Source organism: Protopterus annectens, chromosome 7.part0 (assembly GCF_019279795.1).
Source record: "Protopterus annectens isolate FY-2018-M chromosome 7.part0, PAN1.0, whole genome shotgun sequence".
Lineage (NCBI taxonomy): Eukaryota > Metazoa > Chordata > Ceratodontiformes > Protopteridae > Protopterus > Protopterus annectens.
The window spans coordinates 1,024,104,545-1,024,127,054 of NC_056739.1; the positions used below are offsets into that span (position 1 = coordinate 1,024,104,545).

Genomic DNA, 22,510 nt, shown 5'->3' on the forward strand with positions numbered 1-22,510 from the left:
AGCAACTTGGAGGTGGGTGCTCCCAAATGAGACAGGGTAAGCAACCCACAAAGAGTAGCAAGCTGTCTAGCTCCCTACTAGCTGACTCTGAATGGAGAATGGAAGGGCTGATTAGAATTCCTAGGAGGGAAAAATGGGCCATAGGTTTCTGTCTCAGTCTGGGAATGCTCACATTCCTTAATTGAATGGTCTGCTTGGGCATCGGGCTCTCTGGCAAGGTCCTCAGGGGATACAGTAAATAGATAGATAGATAGATAGATAGATAGATAGATAGATAGATAGATAGATAGATAGATAGATAGATAGACAGACAGACAGACAGATAGATAGATAGATAGACAGACTGATAGATAGATAGATAGATAGATAGATAGATAGATAGATAGATAGATAGATAGATAGATAGATAGATAGACAGACAGACAGACAGATAGATAGATAGATAGATAGATAGACAGACAGACAGACAGACAGACAAATAGATAGATAGATAGATAGATAGATAGATAGATAGATAGATAGATAGACAGACAGATAGATAGATAGATAGATAGATAGATAGATAGACAGATAGATAGATAGATAGACAGACAGACAGACAGATAGATCAATAAAAAATAACCCCAGTAACAGCGGGTAGTCTTGTTTCCTCCTCCTCCTCCTCCTGAGCTGTGCTTGATTCCACCCTTCCTCCCATTGGCAGGTATTCTTGTTTCCTCCTCCTCCTCCTCCTGAGCTGTGCTTGATTCCACCCTTCCTCCCATTGGCGGGTAGTCTTGTTTCCTCCTCCTCCTCCTCCTGAGCTGTGCTTGATTCCACCCTTCCTCCCATTGGCGGGTAGTCTTGTTTCCTCCTCCTCCTGAGCTGTGCTTGATTCCACCCTTCCTCCCATTGGCGGGTAGTCTTGTTTCCTCCTCCTCCTCCTCCTGAGCTGTGCTTGATTCCACCCTTCCTCCCATTGGCGGGTAGTCTTGTTTCCTCCTCCACCTCCTCCTCCTGAGCTGTGCTTGATTCCACCCTTCCTCCCATTGGCAGGTAGTCTTGTTTCCTCCTCCTCCTGAGCTGTGCTTGATTCCACCCTTCCTCCCATTGGTGGGTAGTCTTGTTTCCTCCTCCTCCTCCTCCTGAGCTGTGCTTGATTCCACCCTTCCTCCCATTGGCTGCAGCACGTAGTACTCAAGTCTCATATGTTACCCCAGTCCCTGTCTCAGTTTTTTTCCTCAAACATCAACACCTACATTGCATTATCTTAAAAATATGTTCCATTGAATCACATGCTTTGCTGACATCAAACCAGGTCACAGGCATTGCACATTCATCATTTTCCACACACTCACTATGATTCAGTGAAACAGTACAGTGAGAAGATGATAACTTTCCCTTCACAAACTTCACACAAGTTCCATCTGCATCCTCTTGTTGTACTCTCTGAAGTTTGAGTGCCAGCAGTCTAACAACATTTTAGCATCAGCACTGATATGCAAGGCTGGCCTATAATACAGGATCTTCAGATTCCTGTTATCCTCATCACAATACTATCACTACCACCTGCTTCACTGAAGGGATTAAAATGACTGCTTTCATACCACCATTTAACATTTTCTTTAACTATTTCCACCCAACAGTTTCATAGCCATACCCCTTCATAAGCATTTAATGGCAGTAATTATCTCAACTTCACTTATTTCTTATTTAATATGTCCACCTACTCCCCTCTTATCTGGAGTTTCTACTTACTCTGTCCCGTCCATTCTGTGTTACTCCCCCACTCACAGTGTATAAATGTTCCTGGAGGAAGCCAGCAAACATTCTTAGCATTTCATCCTTTTTGTGTAGTTTCTCTTTTGATTTTCTTGTCATCCCAAAGTCACACCCAGCAATCTAGTCTTTCAGTTTCCATACTAAACATTTTCAATCTACATTTCTTTTTCCAAATCATAGTATATTACTTCTATCAAATTCTTTCTCCAGATTTTCCACCATGTCCTCTCTAATCCATGCTTGCACTCCTCCAACTCTAACCCACCATCTTCTCCTCCACCCTTCCTCATTGCATTATTCACATAAATATTTTATAAACAGTATTCCCCAAAGTTGTAGGTTTCCAGTTTTTTATATCTTTCCTTTATGCATAGATTCATAGATGTATACTAGGCTAACAACCAATAGGGTCCTTATAAGCCTATCCATGCAACCCAAATATACTCCACAAATCTGATTTATATAGGGTGATTTACTAACTGCATCTGTCCATCAGAGACATAGGTGCCAGACCAAGGCTGAATTTCTAACTACCCATCCATTGGTTCAAGATGTGCTTAAACAGGGATAGAGAGGAAATCTGCTTCACATGGATGAGGAGCCTGTTCCAGAGAATGAGAATTTTCCAAGAAGCATATCTCCAACATGTCCTAATTATGTTGCAAGCTGTTTATATCTAATAAAGTAAGTTTGTTGACAATGCCCAAGTAGGATATTGTATCAAATGCTTTAGCCAGATCTAGGTAGGCAGTATGCACCATTTTTCCCTAATCCATTGCCTTATTGATCTTTTCAAAGAAGTCCACTAGATTCAGTAAGCATGACTTTCCTTTGACAAAACCAAACATGGATGTATCCAATGTCTGGAGGTTTCCTATTGTTGATAAGTTTCATGATAACCCCTTGCATGGCTTTGTAAATAAGACTAGTCAGACTAATGGGTCGGTAGTTTACAGGATCTGTTGAAGGTCTTCCCTTATGAAGGGGGATGACCATCACAGTCTTGCATTCATTCTGTACAAAGTCTCTTTTAAGACTAAAGTTAAGTACTGACTCCAGGGGTCTTGATAAATCATATTTTAGACTGCTCAGAAGACATCCTGGGATGTTATTCGGGCCCATTGAGGACATGTTCTTGGTCTTAGCCAGTACCTGCTCCCTAGTTATAGTTTTTGAGGTTATGTTTTATTTTTGGGGTGAATGATTGGGGCTGAGAGAGAAGTAAAGTTGTAACTGAATTTGTCTACCAATAGGTTCACTATGTCATCAGATTCTATAAATGGTCACCTTTAACCATAAATTCAGCATATTGTGTGCTGCCTTTGAGGTTTCTGACATATCAGTAGAAAAACAAAAGGGGTAATGGCTATCTTTCACCCGGGATGCTATCGCAACCTCAAAGTTGGCCTTGCTTGACCTAACTAGCCCTTTTAGTTGACTATGTTGGTACTTTTGTCAATTTGGCATTGGCTAAAAAAGGCACTGTAGGTGGTGGACAAAGATTTAGCCAGTATTCAAAAACCTATGGCTGTACGGTGCAGACCATCCTTGCAGAGCAATGTGGTCTGTTTACCGTGTCCTCCCAAGGTGACAAGTAGGGGATCCCCTTAGAATGAGACCCAAAAGACAGCCAGTTGTTGAAATCAATAATTATTTTCTATATAAATTTTCTCACTCCACCACATATTTCTTCCTGCACTATCCATGTATCTAACCTTTCATTTAATACTTTACAAAAAAAATTCTTCCATTTCCATTTAGTTCTAAAACTTATAACTTAATCTTTCAAATCGTAGTGCTGGTTCCTTTCTCCCTTCTTTCATTACTTTCTGCATTTCTGTCATAGTAATCTTCTTTTCCCTTTCTGCCTTAGCACCTTTCAGATATTTTTTTAACATACCATTCCTGTTTCTCAACTTCTTCCTTTGCATACATTTAATCTATAAATATTTCCACTACTTCCATTATTTCTCTTTGTTTATATTTTACACCACCCATCATATAATGCATCCATTCTTTCTTCTTTTATTCTCAATTGTTTTCATGAATAAGGTGAAACCTCTTCTTTCTTACCTTTTAAGAAAAACTTTTGCCTAAATAAAAGATTAATTTTCTCTCTGTTTCTGTCATACAACTTTCTTTCAGTGTCGTAACTTCCTCCATCTTGTATTTCACACAAGTTTGCAACAGCCCTCCAGTACCACCAAGTGGCTATGATGCAAAACAGTCAGACAAAAAGTAGTGGATGTTTCCTGGTACCCTAACCAAATTTCCATTAGTCAGTTTGAATATCACTCTGGGTATCCCTCGAAAAGAAGCCATTTGCGTAGTGGAATTAACCTTGTCAACAAAGTGTAAGTAAATAAATAAATATGATAAAAATAAATAAATAACTCCCAACACTTGTCAGTTTTGTGGATGGAGAAAGCTGGTAAAAACTGGTAAATCAGTGACTAATTGTTAAGCCATAAAACACCATTGTACAAGTCATGAAAATGAATATTTTTACAATTAAGGACATTTGCAACTTTGCAATTATTTAGTCATTAACTGTTTATAAAGCTGAGAGAAGTATAGCACACGATTTGTGAAGTTGTAATAGGTGTAGTTACCTATACAGTTGTCAATTTAAGTAAGAAGGAGTTGGGGAGTCAAAGCACCCCGTATTAGGGTAAAGTCTGCAGAACTGCAACATTATCCTCTCTCACTGGGATTTCACCATTGGTGCTGGATGATATACTGTTTCATGAAACACACTGGTTTGTTTATATTTTTCATAGATTCATAGATTGTTAGTGGGCTAACAACCAGGGGTCCTTTCTAAGCCTAGCCAAGTTTTCCTGAAAAATAATGATGTCCTGTATCCAAATAGGACATTGATGGCTAGGCAATTATAAGCTATTTCTATCCATAAGGGGCATGGGTGCCAGACCTGGTGTACATTTTCTCTTCCCCATCCACTGGTGTAGATTTGTTTTGATGCCTCTTTCTAAATTCTGTGAATGTGCCAACTAACCCTCTAGAAACAAAATGTTTTTTATTAAGCTTCTTCTTTTAGAGACTCCTTCCTGAGTATTGACTGCTATATTATCATGAAGTTTTGTATGCATATATTTTTACAAAATAGAAAATATAAATATTACCTTTCTAAGGAATATTTGTTTTTCAGATTTGAATTTCAGACAGAAACCTTCAAGATGCTGAAGATTGAAAATGCAGTATATAATGGCCGTAACTACCTCTTCAGTAACTCCAAATCATATTTTAAGCTTGCTGGTGACGAAAACGGTCTTTGGGTTATTTATGCTTCCAATATTGATGAAACTATAGTTGTGGCACAACTTGATGAAATCGCTTTCTCTGTCATTCACAGTGTTAATACCACATATCCAAAATCTAAGGCTGGCAATGCATTTATTACATGTGGAGTGCTTTATGTTACTGATACAAAAGATATGAGGATAACATTTGCATATGATTTGTTGCATGGGGTACAAATCAATGCCAATTTTGACCTAAGACCATCTAATGTTGTCTTAGCAATGTTGTCATACAATCCACAGTGCCAGTGCATTTATGTGTGGGATGATGGTTTAATAATGAAGTATCCTGTACATTTCATGTCAGGCGAATAACAACAGATTCATTGAACATGAACAATTCCTACACTGGACTAACCTATATAGAATGCTACATTTTCTAGTAAATGACTGTATTGTTAAATTCAAATGCTTCTTCTGGCTTTCCCAGTAATTAAATGAAAGTGTTCTTAAAAGGTACCTTCAATAAGGTTTAAATTTATTTGCACGTATAAGTAAATTAAATGACAGACATCAAACTTTTTTAAACATTTGTAACACTAAATATAATATTTATATGTTCACTTTTTTCTGTCACTTATCATTCACCATTTCACATGAAATAATACTTGTTACAGTTTTCATTAACACAATTTTAGATTTTTCATAATGAGCTTTACTTCTGCAGATATAGCAAGATTAAGATTTAAGAAGATAAAAATCAGTTCTTACAACTTAATGAATAGTAAGGCAGAGTAGCACATCAGTTAACATTTTGACCTTACATTGTTAAGTTCTTCAGTTTGGTTCTAGGCTGAGATGCCCTCTTTGCAGTGTCTGCATGCCATTCCTGTATCTTTATGGGTTTTTGCCATTTTGCTGGGTGCTCTGATTTCCATACTGTAGGTGAGCCTCCAAATTTCTATAGGTGTGTGTGTGTGTGTGTGTCTGTCCTGTGATGGCATAGCACCTCATCTCCCCTAAAAACCTTGAATAGAATAAACAGGTAAGTGAGAATGAATTAATAAATGAATGAATTAACAAACATCAGGACTATGATGGCTGAATATGTAATAAACCTAATACATGAAAACTAAAATTTTAATAATACACTTGGTTAATATTACTAGCTCCAAAACTACGTTTACAAACACAAACACAAATTAAGCTAGGTAGACACTGTCCAGTTCATTTCTATTGACTGCTTCCCTTATACACTCACTTTATTTGTTTGCTTATTTTGTCTGTTCATTTACTTTACATTTCATGGTATATCTTTAAATGACCAAAGTGGAATTCCTTGAGTGTCAATTGCTCAAAGCACAAGACAACAAGGAACACAATGCCAATTACTGTTTTCATAGGAAGTCACTGCTGGTACAATTTATAAGTGTTGACTGGCAGGGAGTCTCTTCTTTTGGGTTTTGTAGTTTGACATTTCATAGAAGAAAAAAAAGGTATGTACTTACCATAACGTTCCATCTGTGTTGCCCATTTTCATTCTTCCTCAACTGATGGGTTTGGATCTGATCCTTCGGTTCCAACTAAGCCATTGCCGAGGCGCATGGCAAGCAAATACTCTCGAGCTTCTCCCTTACCCATAATGCACCAACCCCAATTACCTCAGATCTTATTTGCTGCTACAAGCAAAATAGAAAAAGGTTTAAACAAGGCTATATCTGGACCTTTATTATGGTTGGAATATACAACATTTTTATATGTATAGCCCCTTGCTCTTCTAGAAAAAAAACGTAAGGATGGGGGTTGGTTGGAGGGGAGTTGAGGAAGAATGAAAATGGACAACACAGATGGAATGTTATGTTAGGTACATAACTTCTTTATCTGATGTTGTCAATTTTCATTCTGTCCTCAGCTGATGGGACAGAGTCCCCAGCTACCTAAATCCCTGGGTGGACTCAAGGAAGGATATTTTTAATCACCATTGAGCCAAATGATGCTCCACTTCTTGATATCAAATTCAATTTGTAATGAATGATAAAGGTATGGGGGTAAGCCCAAGTTGCTGCCGCACTCATTTCATCCATGGAAGCTTTTGAAAGAACAGAGGAAGTTGCTATGGACCTGGTTGAATGAGAACATATTTACCTTGGTAAAGGGATATCCAATTTGTTGTAAATAAAGGTGATGAAGCCTGTATGCCACCTGGCTAGGGTGACTTTGGACACTGGTTTACCCAGTTTCACATCCACAAATGAAACAAATAACTGACCCGTAGATCTGATGTCCTTTGTTCTATGTAAACAGAAGTTGCCTATGAACATCCAATAAATGTAATAAATATTCTCTTTTGTTTGAATATTTGGAAAGAAAACCGGCAAACTGATGGACTGGTTAATATGGGATTCTGATACTATTTTGGGCAAAAAAGATGCATTAGTTCGTAGTGTAACTCTATGTTTATGAAACATTACATACAGGGGCTTCAAAGATAAGGCCTGAATTTTTGAAATTCATCTGGCAGAAGTGATGGCCACCAATAATAAAGTTTTCCAAGAAAGAAATATAAGACCACAGTCATGTGCAGGTCCAAAGGGTGGATGCATCAAGGCTTGCAGTATCAGATTAAGATCACATATTGGGCTAGGATCTTTAAATGGAGGCTTAAAAAGGTGTGTGCTTTGCAAAAAGGCTTTACAAAGTTTATGAGACGCAAGGGAGAAACCATCAAATCCACTATGGAAATTACCATCTGTTGCCAACTGAACTTTAACTGTTGAAGCACTGGCTCCCTGATTAAAAAGTAGTGTCAAGAAATAGAGAATGCTATGAATTGGGGTAGAAATGGGGTTGATTTGATTTTGAACAGCCTAGCATATGAATCTCTTCCATTTACTGGCATAAAGATTACTTGTTGCTGGTTTAAGGGAAGATAAAATGTGGTGAACAGGAGACAAGAGCATGGGTTGTTTGGCTATTACTGGAAATGGAGAAACTAAGCCGTGAGCTTGAGATTGGGAAAGTTCGTATGAATCATGCCTGTCAGGTGAGACAGCAGATATGGAGCTGGGTCCAGAATCCAAGGTTGTTGAATTAAATGAAGACACAGGAAGGGAAACCAAATCTGTCCTAGGGTGCAATGAGGATAACTTTGTTTTTCAACCTGGTAGCTCTCTGTACAAACTTTGGAATAAAAGGAATTGTGGGATGACATAAAGTACACTGGGGGTCCAATCATGGAGAAGAGTATCCCTCAGTGACTCCCCTGTGGGGGGATTAGGGAAAAGTAGCTGCTGTACTTGTTGTTCAGGAGAGATGCAAAGAGATTCCAGCAAGGCTGGCCCATTGTTGGAAAATCAATTCAGCGTTCTTGTTGAGGTACCACTCGGCTTTTAAGAAAGCAACTGGAAGAGATTATTCCTTGCTAAACCCTGAGTGCTTCTCGACACAAGATGTAAGATCTGGTTCCCCCTTGTTTGTTGATGTGCCAAACTACTGACATGTTGTCTGTTTGAATCGTAATCATTCCTGAAAGGAGAGCATTCTAAAAAGACTGCAATGCTAAAAGCAGTCCTCTCAACTCAAGGGCATTGATATGCAAATTGGCCTCTTCAGGGGACCACATGCCTTGGACTGTCTTTCCCAGGTAATGCTCTCCACCCACCCTGGCTGTGAAGCATCTGTAGTTACAATGACTTTGGGTTGAGAAGGGATGAATTAAGTCCTTGTCGATCCTTTCTAAGTGAATCCACCACAGTAGATCCATTTTGTACATATAGGTGATTTGTATCAAAGCAGATAAAGGAAGATGAAGTATTGAACCATTGCGAGGCCAGCATCTATTGAAGAATTCTCATGTAATATCTGGCTAAGGGTAGTAATGTTATTGCTGCTGCCATTAACCCCAAAGCCTGAGGATTCTGGTACTGCAAACTATCTTTTTCACTTGCAATCTTATTGTTTGAACTCTGGATAGGGGAACTGAGGCTATAGTTGACTTTGTATCGAGCAGTGTTCCTATGAACGCTAGACTTTGACTTGGTTTTGGAAGAGACTTTTAGTAGTGTATGTAGATTCCTAGCACAGCACATGTCTAGATCACTTTTTGTCTGGCTATGATGAGCTATAGCCTGGTCAGGGCAGAAATGAGCCAGTCATCTAAGTATGGAAACATTCAGAATCATTGCAGTCTCAAGTGAGCTGCTACTACTGCCATATGTAATCAGAACCTTGAGTCTGAAGAAGCGATACTATATCATGAAAGTACTTACTCTTTTTACTAATAAATTTTGTGTCGACTCGATATTTTGTTTTATTTGGATACTACTGCCATGCACTTGGTGAACACCCTGGGGGTTGTGGTGAGACAAAAGGGCAGAACCCTGAATTAATAGTGACTGGCTCTCAGCCAGAAGAGTAAAAATCTTCTGGATCACCTGTTTAACTTTATATGATAGTATGTGCCTTGAAGATCTACTGAGTACATCCAACTGTCCTTTTTCAAAAAGGGAAGAATAGACTGAACTGTGACTATCTGTAACTTGCTCTTTTGAATGGATTTGTTTAAGATGCTGAGATCCAGAATTTATCTCCAGTCCCCTGTTTTTTTTGGCACTAAAATGAGTCTTGAGTAAGTTCCGGATTCTATCTGCCTTGGGGGAACCTCTTGGATGACTCTTTTTTTTCTCGCAATGTGTGAATTTGAATTGCTGCTTGTTTCCACTGACCGGGTCGAACATGAGGGAATTTTCTTAAATTGGGATAATGAAAGGAAAACGGTATTATACAGCCTCTGGCAATCATTCTCTACACCCAAGTGTAGGTTCACAGGTAAGTACTTGGCTATCTGCTTAGGGCATATGTAAGCCTAGCCAGAATGTGTTAGCTTTCACTGCCCCCTTAGATTAGTTCCCTGTGCCTCTGTCCAGCAGAGCCACTGGAGTGATCCCTGGGGTAAATTTTCTGTTTCCCATCCACTCTTCAAGGTTTCTCTTGAAGAGTGTTAGTGAGGGGCTCTGCCTAAGGTAGATTGGAATCCTGTTACAAAGCATGGGGAATCTCTGGGACAGGAATCTATCCCTCCAGCAAGTCCTATTTATCGTTATGGTGAGGTTTAGATCCCTAGAGCGTGTGGCTCTCGGGGATTTGTTTTTTTTTAGGTGGAGCATGTCCATCAGTTCTGGTTTGGACATGGCCTTGTATGTCAGGCAGAGATCACCTCTGAGTAGGCGGTATGCAACCGAGTACAGCTGGTGTTTCTTCAGTCGGGTTGCATAGGACATCTGTTTGAGGCCAGTAATCCTCTTGGTGAGGTACTTCTGTGGTCTTTCCAGCTGTTGCAGGTGTCTTGTAAGGTACACCCAAATGGGGCATTGTACTCTATGATGGGTCTGATGAGTGATGAGTAGAGGGGCACAATAACCTCTTTTGTTCTAGATATGAACCCTTTTTTGATTAGGTGCGCCACATAGAAGGATTTTCTAACCACCTTGGCAATATGATTATCAAAGGAGACATTACTATCTACTTGGGTCCCAGATCCCTGATTTCATTTTCTGTATTTAGGGGACTACCATGTATGTGGTAGTTCATGGGTACTTTGTTTTTTCCAAAGGGGATTACTATGCACTTTTTGGCATTTAGCTTGAGGCCATGATTTTTACACCAGGTATCCATCTCAGTGAGACCCTTCTGGAGGATGTCTGTATCAGCCAGAGAGTCAGTTATGGCCCCCAGTTTGCAGTCGTCTGTGAACTTGGTCAGCCATAGTCCTCCTGTGCTTGCCTGTACCTCTGAGAAGTATATACCAAATAGGAGGGTCCCAGGACTGAGCCCTGGGGGACACCACTTGTAACCGGTTTAGAGTCGGACCTAGAGCCTGTAACTCTCACCGTGTGGTTTCTATCCATGAGCCAATTGGCAACCTATCATGTGATGTAGGGATTTATGTTCAGGCTGGTGAGCTTGTCTATAATACCAGAATGGAGAATGGTGTCGAAAGCCTTTGCGATGCCTAGGTGGGCTGTGTGGACCTCCTTTCCCTCGTCTAAAGCCTTGGTAACTGTCTCAAAGAAGTCCACCAGGTTTAGGAGGCATGTTCTGCCCTTAACAAAGCCAAACTGGGTAGGGTTTAATGTTTGGAGGTTCCCAATGTCTCTGTTAATGAGTTCCATGATGATGAACTCCATAGCCTTGCAGACCAGGCTAGTCAGGCTTATAGGGCGATAGTTCCCAGGGTCTGTTGTGGCTCCACCTTTGTGGAGCAGGATAACTGTTGCTGTGCGCCACTCTATGGGTATGTAGCCTGTAGATAGGCTGAGTTTGAACAGTGTGTTTAGGTGAGGGGTTAGTTCATTTTGGAGTTCGTGTAAGACACAGCCTGGGACACCATCCAGTCCCATTGAAGCTGTGTTTTTGGCTTTGGATAAGGATATTTTAACCTGCGTGTCAGTGATTGCTGGGGCTCTACATTCTTCTGGTATGGTTATGGGCCCATTAGGGGTTGGGGGGTGTGATGTTTGCACTAAACCTGTCTGCCAGAATGTTGGCAATATCAGTCGGTTCAGTGGATTTTGTGCCATTCTGCACTAACTCAGCGCAGATCTGAGTTTCCACTTAGATTCTTGACATAGCTAAAGAATGCTTTGTGGTTATCTTTGGAGTCCTTGGCAATTTTTCTTTCGAAGCTAGCCTTGGATGATTTTATGAGGGATCATAGTTTCTTGCTGATACTGATCAGGGATGTCTTCCTGGGATTTTACTCTTTTCTGTACTAGTTTCCTCCTTTTATTGTGTAGCTTGTTAATGACAGGAGTCCACCAGACTGGTTTCCTTTTCTTGGAGAAGTGAGTCTTGGTTTTGTTTGGGATAGCATGATCCATGCATTCTTGCAGGTACTCATAGAGTGCCTTTGTAAGGGATTCAGCAGCCTGGACAGCATTGTCCTTTAGCATGGGGGCTGTGAACCTTTCCACCTCGGTCTTAAGTAACGTGAAGTTTGATTTTGAAAAGTTTTTCACTCTGGTTTCCTTGATTGGGGGTGGGGGCAGAATGTGGATATCCAGAGTGATTAGTCTATGGTCTGATCTAACCAGCAAGGGGTTGACCTCCGGTGTAGAACACCGGTCGCCCATGTTGGTGATGACCAGGTGCAATATGTTGTCACCTCTGGTTGGGGTGTTGACCAGTTAATCCAAGGTGTTCGAGTTTATAAATTCTAGGAAGCATTGGGCAAGGGAGTTAGTACTTGAATAGTTCTCCCAGTTAATGTTTGGGTAATTGAAATCACCCAATATTAGGGCATTTGGTAGGATCTTCATATTTTCCATTGTCTCCAGAAATGCGGAATGGGGGTCCTGGGTCATGGTGGGTGATCTGTAGCAAGCTACAATATGAATTGCAGTTTTGCCCATTGTTAGTTGCACATGGATGATCTCTGAGGCATTGTGCTGCACCACTAACCTGGAGGTGTGGGTATCCTTGATGAATATGGATACACCCCCACATTTTGTATTTCGGTCTGGATTCTGTGGCCGAAAAGTATGGTATGAGTTATAGCCTGGTAGTGCTGGGGTGCTCTCTGAAGCCTAAACCAGGTTTCTGTTACTGCACAGATATCAATGTTCTCCATACTGAGGAGTGCCTTGAGTGCATGCATTCTGAGGTTTAGACTTCTTGTGTTGAGTAGCATTACCCTTAGTTTTTGGTTACTTGTGCTATTTACAGTTGTGGGTTTGTCTTTTGAGCCTTGCCAAAAAAGGCACTATGTGGGGCGGCAAAAGCCTTGGCCAGTATTCAAAAGCCTAAGGGTGACAGGTGCAAGCCATCTCTTGCAAAGCAACATAGCTTGTCGAGCATGTCATCCAAGGCGGACAGACACTGGATCCCCTTTGAATGACACCAGAAACTTAGCCAATTATTAAAATTGATCATTTTTTCTTTATACTGTGGCATCATTCTTGGTGAGGGCAGGATGCTACTCAGGGTCAGGGTCATACCGGCCTGGGCTATGTGATCAGAGAGCGCTTCCATGTCTCTTTTCATGTAGTCCAGGGAGGTACATCTCAGATCATTCACACCAACATGGACAATGACAGAGTCATGTTTGTTCTTGCTCTGGAGTGACCTGAGTGTTTGTGTTATGTGGCGGATCCTGGCGCCTGACAGGAAGCTAACTGTAACCTTCTCCTTATCCAGCCTAGTTAGTGGGACATCAGTGTGCCTGACTATAGAGTCATGTTTTTTCTAGTGTGTTGGGTATGTCATTTTGCCTTAAGGGCTGTGATTGCATGGCACACTGATTATGTGAAGTATGTGTTTCATGGTTTATGATGGGGTGTGGAGGTTGCTTGGGTGTCTGCTTTGGAGGTCTCTGTTGCTTTTGCAGATTTTTATTTAGAGCCTCCGAGTATGTTTTCGTGTATTTATGTGTTATTTGCCGGTGTTGGTTTAGTAGGTCTATGGGAGACCGGTGGTGTGTTGCAAGTATTTTCCTACTTCTCATGACTGTCAGTTCTAGTCTTGGGTTGTGAGAGCTTTGCCTCCAGTTTGGCTCTATAATTGCATCTGTCACATATATTAGTGTTTGGTGGTAGGAGGAGAAGATTGTCTGTGTACATGATGCAGTTGTAACATTGCCTCAAAATGCCCAGATTCACCAGTTGGACTGGAGAGTACTCCTGAAACTGCCCTTTGGACATGCTTGAATAGGTAAAGTGAGCTGTTTTACTGATTGGTAGGGACGAATAGAGAGCCTTGTCCTTCTGGACAGTATAGGGGGGTATAGTGCTACGGTTAATTAGAGCTTGCTATGAGTTTTGAGCAAGTGTTGGGCTGTGAAATTAATGGTTTGAGCGCTTAAATTGAAAGTTTGTCTAGTTCCAAGGGAAAAATTGAAGAGTAGACTTCGTGGTGCCGGGAATAGTTTAACCCTAGCCAACCGGCGCTGCCCGGCACGCAAAACCGTGAAAAGGCAGTTTTTATAGAAGGGAAATAAAAGAGTTAGAAATTAGCCCAAAATGGCCAATAAACTACTAACTTCTGAGCTGAAACCACTCCTCCAGGGACAGATAGGCTGCTCAAAGCTCCCCTCTCTCACAGGTGAACAGAGAAACTTCCTTCTATCCAAGTAAGGTATGGGCAACACAGAAACTTGTAACACAGCCCTGAATTCAGCAATAACCTGAAAACTGGACTATACTAGCTCAGAAAGGTGGGAAACAAGTATATTTTTTGGGGGGGGGGTGGCTGTTTGTTTCAGAAAATAAAACAGATACAATAAAAAAACACTTTAAATGCACAGAAATGGCTATCGCACTTTATTGTGTAGCCTACAACAGTTAAACATTATTTAAACACAAAAATGACTTTGTTCAAATGCAGGCAGCAAATAAGTACAATATATAGCAGAAACAAGTGTTTTAATTCACAGAAACGCTAAAAATAGCGTTTTAGGTGGAATTAGTTAAAGACAGCAAGAAAATGCAGAAAAATTATACTTAATCACTCCAAATTCTCTCTTTTGTATCTCTGCTGCTGTAGAACTCTGCAGGACACCTGGCAGGTACTCGATGGGCTGAATACAAGTGCAAAAAAACATGCAAATGCATTTTTTATAGCAGGGAAATGAAAGAGATAGAAATTAGCCCAAAATGGCCAATAAACTAGTAATTTCTCGGTTACAGCAAACAAGGCACACAAATTTCAGAAAGAAACAGTTCAAGTAAGCAGGCACAATAAGCCTTTAACCAGAAATTCCCAGCTTAGAAGGGCAGGATCTAGCCTCTCCTCCCAAAAAAAGTGCAGACCACAAACCTTCTTAATGTAAAATAACTAGCCTGAAGTCCAAGTGCTTAAACCAGAACTAATGTGCTTTTAGAATAACAGACACTGAGCCTTCAATCAGCAATTCCCAACTTAGAAGGATGGTAAGCTACCTGTCCTGCCACAACAATGCAGTCCACAAACCTTCTTAATGTAAAACAACTGGTCTGAAGCCCAAGTGCTTAAACCAAAAGGCTTAGAATAACAGTTACAATTGAATCAGGCTACTTACCAAGCAGTAATAACTGCAGCAGAATAAATACAATTGAGTACTTTTACGAAGAAGCACAAGCCAAATATGGTGATAAAATGGGAAGAAACACAATTACAGTAAAAGCAGATGAATAAAGTGCAATTTTTTTATAACAATAGAAAACGAGCAAACCGATTTAAACAAATTACCCAATTAACCAGGAAAAAAAACTCAAAACTGAGCCCTGTTCCAACAGTCTTCAATCAGACAAATTCTAACCGCACACTCCTGCCACTAGTGTGCAGGGGAACCTTCTCCAAAAAAGATGGCCTGGATTAGTGCTCAAGTTTTGCAAACAAAGCTAGATTCAGCAGGCCTGAATCTAGTCTATGCTACAGCAGACAAGGTGCACCAATATCAGAAAAACAGTTCCAATAAGCAGGCACAGTAAGCCTTTGGCCAGAAATTCCCAGCTCAGAAGGGCAGAAACTAGCCTCTCCTCCCACAAGAGTGTAGACCACAAACCTTCTTAGTGTAAAACAGCTGGTCTGAAGCCCAAGTGCTTTAACCAAAAGACATAGAATAACAGTTACAATTTAATCAGGCTACTGCCAAGCACTACTAAATGCAGCAGAATAAACACAATTGAGTACTTTTAAGAAGAGACAAAAGCAAAATAACATAATAAAGTAGGAAGAAACACAAATACAGTAAAAGCAGGTAAAGTGCAAATTTGTTTTTTTTTTTTTGTTTTTTTTTTACATAACAATGGAAAACAAGCAAACTTATTTAAACAAATTACCCAATTAACCAGTAAAAAACCCTCAGAAGTGAACTCTGTTTCAGCAGTCTTCAATCAGACAAGATCAAGGCCTAAGTGGGTATGCCTACTCAGATGTATCTACTGTTAATTCTAGCCAGGCTTTCTGGTGCAGGGACAATTGACTTCCAATTGCCTCCAGAGGGGGCTAATCTGGCTTCTTTTCAGGAGAGCTGAAAGGGTTTTCAAAGAATGAATCTCTAGACCCTTGGTTTTGTGGCTTATCTCTGCAGTGAAGGCAGAGTCTACCATTTGAGTACTGCCCTCTGCCTCTGGGGAAACTTCCTCCATGTGTGTCCTGGAAAGATCCTTGGGATTTTCTGAACCACATTTTCCCACTGCCTTGATGATTCCTTAAAACGGATCTTGGGGGGGGGGGGGATGTACACCCATGGCAGAAAGGGTCTTTGCATCCTTCTCACACCTGGATAATGTGTCTTTTACCTTGGGGCCATCAAAAGGAGCACTGATGAATGAAGACTTAAAGGGCTCTGCAAAATCAATAAGTGCAACCAGGCATCTTTCCTAATGGCAATGTCTGAACCCACTGCCCTTGAGGTTCCCTCTGCTACATTAGAAATGAACCTCATGGAGGAGTTGGATATCAATTGCAGGGTAGCCAATTGAGAGGTAACAGTTGTGTTCACCTCTTCAGAAACAGATCCTGAGATGGTGTCTGATAACTCCTTAATCAGATCTCTTTGTAGCCCAGTGAAGTGTGCCATATAGTTCAGGAACCTTAAGACGAAGGTCACTGAAGCATAGACATGCTTTCTGAATCAGTCCATCACCCAAGAATCTTTGTTGGGGGGATGAATAGAGGAACTTTCTTCCGCAAGTTCCTTCTTAGTGGCAACCACCATGACCATGTCATCAGCAGGCACACCCTTGGACCAAAACTGTTTATCCTCTGGAGCTGTCATGATTTTATCAGGCTTTCTGGGAATTGGTTCAGTGATGTCTGGATCCTTCCATGCCTGCCATGAGACCAAGTTAATTAGCTCATTGGTGGGCAGGGTCACCCAGGAGGTAGATGGGCCAGTACTGAACGCCTCCAGAAATTCAGAGTCTTCCAACAAAGGGTTGTTGGACTTCCAGCCACCTCTCTATTTCAGGATTTCTAGGATGTCTCCAAATGAGACATCCTCAAGAGGCAACCATGGGGATCCTTTGTCCTCATCAAAATATGTATCTTCAGAGAGATTCAGGGGAATCAAAATGCTTCCTCTTAAATGTTTTCTTCTTAGGGACCTCCTCAGAGGGATACTCTGAGGAGTTTCAGAAGAAATGGGGATCCCATGATAGGAAGCCTGGGGTTTCATGATCGGCTGTCCTTGTGGAGAGGATAGTTGACACTCCAGATGCAGAGATGGGACAGATGTAGACAAAGGATCTGAGGGAACAGGCACAGTCTGAGTCAAGGGTGCAGACAGGGCTTTCTCCATGGCTGCGAAGGCAGACTGTTCCGCTGAGGGATAGGATCCCAGATCTGAAACAGCAAGTCTCTGATCCACAATCCCAACCTGACCCGAGGGCAGTCCACCTGAGGCTGAAGTCAGATCCAAACTGACCACTGCCGAGGATCTGAGTTGTAGAGATGACTCCAAAAGCCTTGGAGTTGAATGAAGCACCTTGGACCCGACATGGTAGAATCAGCTCTGAGAGCTCTCCTGACCCAACAGAAGTGAAGAGCTCAGAGCAAGTCTTGGATCCGAGGATAAAGGTATCCTTGGATCTGAAGCCAATGGGCCTGGGCAACTGGGATCCAAGGGCTTCAAAACCTTGAAAGGAGTCAGAGGAGGAACTGACAAAGGTGAACTAGTGGATGTACTGATCTCCTGCCCAATAAGGTAGGAGCTGAAAGGATAACTGTCTGGTTCTGAGCCAAGAGGCTCTTTCTCACTAAACCTCTCCATGTCCTCTTCTGTAAAGCTTTTGGAAGAGTGAGTGGACATCCATGAAGGACATTTTGGTCTATCTAAAAAAAGGAGACAAGATCCTGGATGGAACTGGGTCCATTGAAGGTGAGTATCTAGTTCTGGGAAAAATCATCACATTCCCAGTTCTTTGTGTTGGATCTGAGGGGGTCTGATCTGATGTGTCTTTAAATTTAGAAGTTTTTGGATCTCAGGAGGCAGTCTGATCTGAGGACTACATCTTAATGTGCTTCTGATCCAAAGAAGAAGTCAGATTCAAAAATGTTGGTCTTTTTTGTTTTGTATCCGAGGTATCCAGTGGATCCAAAAAATAACTTTTAATGGATTTTGCCAAAGTTCTAGAAGAGGATGTTGAGGTGCTTGGAGCAGGAGGCATTTTTCTTGATTTCTGAGGAGAAGATCCAGATAGTGCCTCGCTAAAGGAGGACAGAAGTAATCCCTTCAAAATAAGCTTGTTCTTGCGTTTAACTAGGGCCCTTGGGTTGAACACATGACAAACAGAACAGTTTTTCTGGAGATGAAGGGGTCCAAGACAATACACACATAGAGTATGCAAGTCAGGAAGTCAACATTTACCACATTTTTTAAAGCCTTCCAAGCTTTTCTTTTTTTCCAACATCCTAAAAAAAAGATGTTAGGAACAAAATACAAACAATGACAACAAGAACAAGTACACTGTAAAATTGTAAAAACAACAAAGTAGGAGATTATTAACAATAAAAAAAATCACATAACTATACTTAAAGCTCGAGAGTCTATAACCACGTCTTTCGCTGTGAGGTGACAAATAAGATCTAAGGTAATTGGGGTTGGTGCTTTCTGGGTAAGGGAGAAGCTCGAAAATTCTAAGTTGCCACAAGCTTTTGCAACGGACGAGTCATATCTGATGGATTGGATCCGAACCCATCAGTTGAGGGCAGAAAGAAAATTTACATCAGATCTATACTTTACATTTGCTGACTAGATAGGTGGAGTTATCTATTGACCCTTTACAGTCATAACCAAAATTGAGTTCAACACACACACACACACACACACACACACACACACACACACACACACACACACACACACAGAGTCTGCTGTAGAAAAGTACCAAAAGCAAAAGTTTTACTGCTCTGATTTCCTCAGCTTGGATCAGGCTGGAGTTGTATCCCTGGTTCTGCCCTAAACACATATACTTCCACCATAAGGTTCCAAGTATTTTTCAGTAAAAATGCTGGTACTCCTTTTAGTATTTCCTCAGGGATCTTCCTTTTCTCCAAAATTCCTTTTAGTTAACTCATTGGCTGGTATCTTCCAAGAATAGCTACTTTTGGACAAGAACATCCCTCTCAAAAAAGGGATATGTCTCTGCCTTTATGTCCCTGGTCCTCTGTGTGTGTGTGTGTGTGTGTGTGTGTGTGTGTGTGTGTGTGTGTGTGTGTGTGTGTGTGTGTGTGTGTGTGTGTGTGTGTGTGTGTGTGTGTGTGTGTGTTTTATGGCTTGATGGTTTGGTTCCCCAATGTAGGAAGAGGGTATGGCATTCTCTATGTGGGACATGTGTGTGTATTGCAGCTTGATGTCTTGACTCCACAAGATCCTCATATATGTGTGTGTGTGTGTGTGTGTGTGTGTGTGTGTGTGTGTGTGTGTGTGTGTGTGTGTATATATATATATATATATATATATGTGTGTGTGTGTGTGTGTGTGTGTGTGTGTGTGTGTGTGTGTATATATATATATATATATATAGATAGATATATGGGTCTACTTTAGAACAATGAAATGCCACTTACCCGAAACCCATATCATCAAGACTAAAAGACCGACAGCACCAACACACCAACGTGCCAGGACACCAACTTACCACTCCAGGTAAGTAACCTCTTGGTCATCGTGTTGAACTTTGCCCTTTACCTCCATGGTAGTACGATCTTGGAGTTGGTATATTTAGTTAGGGAGGTGTGGGGGGCACAGCCCCCCACATGGTTGGGTTTGGTTTTCTTCCATTTACGTGTTTGTTTCGGATGGCAGAGTGGTTACTTTATTTCAGAGCCTAATGTTCTTCTGAATCTTACATCTAATGTAAACAGTTTTATTAAAGGTAATGCATGCCATAGACTGACACTTTTGTGTAACATTAAAGACATTAAGAGTTAAATACTGAGTTATAGGATCTGAGGGGAGATAATCTACACTAATTTCAAAAGACATCCACCTTGCTGAGAAATCTAAAAGTGGCACTTAAGATTCTGTGGAGTTAAATTAAAAAATAATTAGTGACTGTGTGGTGCAGAGTGGACAGGGATTTGGAAAAAGTAGGAATGGGTGTGGATAAGAATGTATTCCAGTAGTAAAGAATGTTTTGGGGAAAATATCAGAATGGTTGGTGTGGATAAGAATATATTCCAGTAGTAAGGAATGCTCTGTGGCAAAATGTGAGAACTTTATACACAGTCTGTCTGCAGGAGAAAAAATCAATTTAGGTTTTCTGGTCATAAAATCTCCTTCCCTGTGAAGAGTGCCACCCTGGATGCTTGTTCATGATTTGATTGAAATATGGAAAAGAGACACATGGAACCAAGAAGTTTTAGCATACTCAGAAATTTTGTACAAAAAGAATAATGCATCACAGGTAGGCTGGGGGATTGGTGTAATTTATTTGCTGATTCTGGGTCTCACTAGCAACCCAGAGGTTTGGATTATGTGCTGCATTTGTTGGTGTTTGTCCAAGGGAGATGTATCTATTTTACTGAAAGGAAAGAGGAGGAAAAAATAATTCTTCCTGACATAAAGAAAATGACAGTTTACTTCTGGAGTGTTGGAAAGAGCAATTTGCAGATATGTGTTGGTGTTTTGTGAGGTGACCAGGTGCTCCCAAAAAAAGACCATCCCCCGGATTCATGAAACCTGCGCCAGGCGCAGGTGTAGCGTATGCGGGACAACGCCAAATATGTCCACCGAGCGATTCAGGTACGAACCAACTCCACGTGCACTACCGGCATATGCCAGATCTACGCAACCTTCGGCATAGGTATGCAAATCACCCCATGCGCAGTGTCGCACCATGCTAATGAAGGCATACAGTGATTCACGAAGTGGTGCAGGCGTAGCGCAAGCCCATGGAAATGTAAACCAAAAAAACATGGTTTACATTTTCCCAAACAGAACACTGGAGTTATGGAAGTGGACCAGACTCATGTATTACAAAGTTAACATATGCCAATGGCGAAATACACAGCCAATGGCACAAGAAAAGATGTACAACACCTAAAAAACAACATTTAATGTCATGTCCACAGTAACGCACAGTACAACTGCAGGGCATGTGCGTGCAAACAGGAATACAAAGGAAATATATACAAATGTCATAAAATCGCAATGAAAGACAAATTAGGATTGCACCATAATATGCAATGGTAGGCATGGCACACCACAAGCAAGGCACAAGGGTTGCCAGGGGCCCGTGACAGTGTTTGGCGCTGTCACTATGAATTAGTAGTCAATGCCATGCAAATGAGGCAGGTAATACTGAATCGCAAACGTCCCGCCGGATTAAGGATATACCTGACGGTGCAGCGCTATAACACCGAGGAGTGTATCAACGGTGATACATGACATCAGCAGAGGGGTGTGCCACCGTATCAGTAAGCACATTGGAGCAATGCAAATCTGGTCTGAACGTTGCTAAGCAAAGCTGCAGGACAGGGGTGGGGAGGAGGGTATAGAACCGTTTAGCTGAGAGCACACATGGTGCCCCAAAGCGCATGTGTACAGGGATGAACTCATGCCCAAAACCCGGTAAGCAGATGCACATGCCGCGAACAATAGCACAAACAGGAAGGTCAGGGGAAGAAAAGAAGGAAATGCCGAAGCAGGGTAATTGGCGTACTAATGAGCAATTAACACCAATCAACTCATGGCGGCCAATCGACGGCAGTAGACAAGCCTGTATGCAGAAACCTGCAAAACAGGATAGGGGAGGCAAATAATTGCAAAGAAAGGAGGGGAGGACGTGGAATGCAAAGATAGGATAACTGTCATAGCAGAGCAAAGCAAACCCACAGTAGATCGGCAATAGCACACATTACGCAAGATAAGCCAGGTCTAGGAAAGTACAAATGAAAGCAGGCAGCTGGATGCATGCCAGAAAATGGTAGGTGTAACGTGCACAAATGTAAACAGAAGGGCAGGAGGTAATTCACGGCATCCAAATGTAATGCAACACCAAAGGCAGCACAATAGTGGTTCCATTAATAAAACACAGAAGATACCCTGTAGCCATGATCGTACATACACACCCTATGACATCAGCAGTGTTCACAGCAAAATAGTATAAAGTGTGAAAGCACCCAAAACACACCTGTGTATTCCCAAACACTGCACCATAGGTGTAAACAGATGGGGAACTTTTAAAATGTACATGTTGGGAGCTGCCATAGCTGTGATTCATCAGCATGTGTTACAGACCGATGGTGTTGTGGAGGATGATGCCGACAACCACTGTAGGCCTTGGAGGAGGAGAAGAGTGTTCAGACCAAGGGTAACCTACCAGGGGCTACATGATCTGGAGATAGTAGAGCATTACAGGGTGGACAGGGACATCTTACAGCAAATAGTAGAGCTGTGTCGGCCACACCTGAGAACCAGAAACAACAGAGGGGAACCCATCCCAGTGGACACGAAGGTATGTGTAAGCTTGCGAATACTAGCCACAGGTACCTTTCAAAGGCCAACT

The 22,510-nt window shown here is 41.5% G+C and overlaps 1 protein-coding gene across 1 annotated transcript in view; it reads left to right on the forward strand.

Annotated features, from left to right (window-relative positions):
* Positions 1-5,547, forward strand: part of GLDN (gliomedin) — a 333,993-nt gene extending 328,446 nt beyond the window's left edge. Inside the window, exon 10 of the mRNA XM_044077573.1 lies at positions 4,931-5,547. Coding sequence (XP_043933508.1) covers positions 4,931-5,396 — 466 coding nt within the window. The 3' untranslated portion in view covers positions 5,397-5,547. The remainder of the gene's footprint in view (positions 1-4,930) is intronic.
* Positions 5,548-22,510: the final 16,963 nt, after the last annotated feature.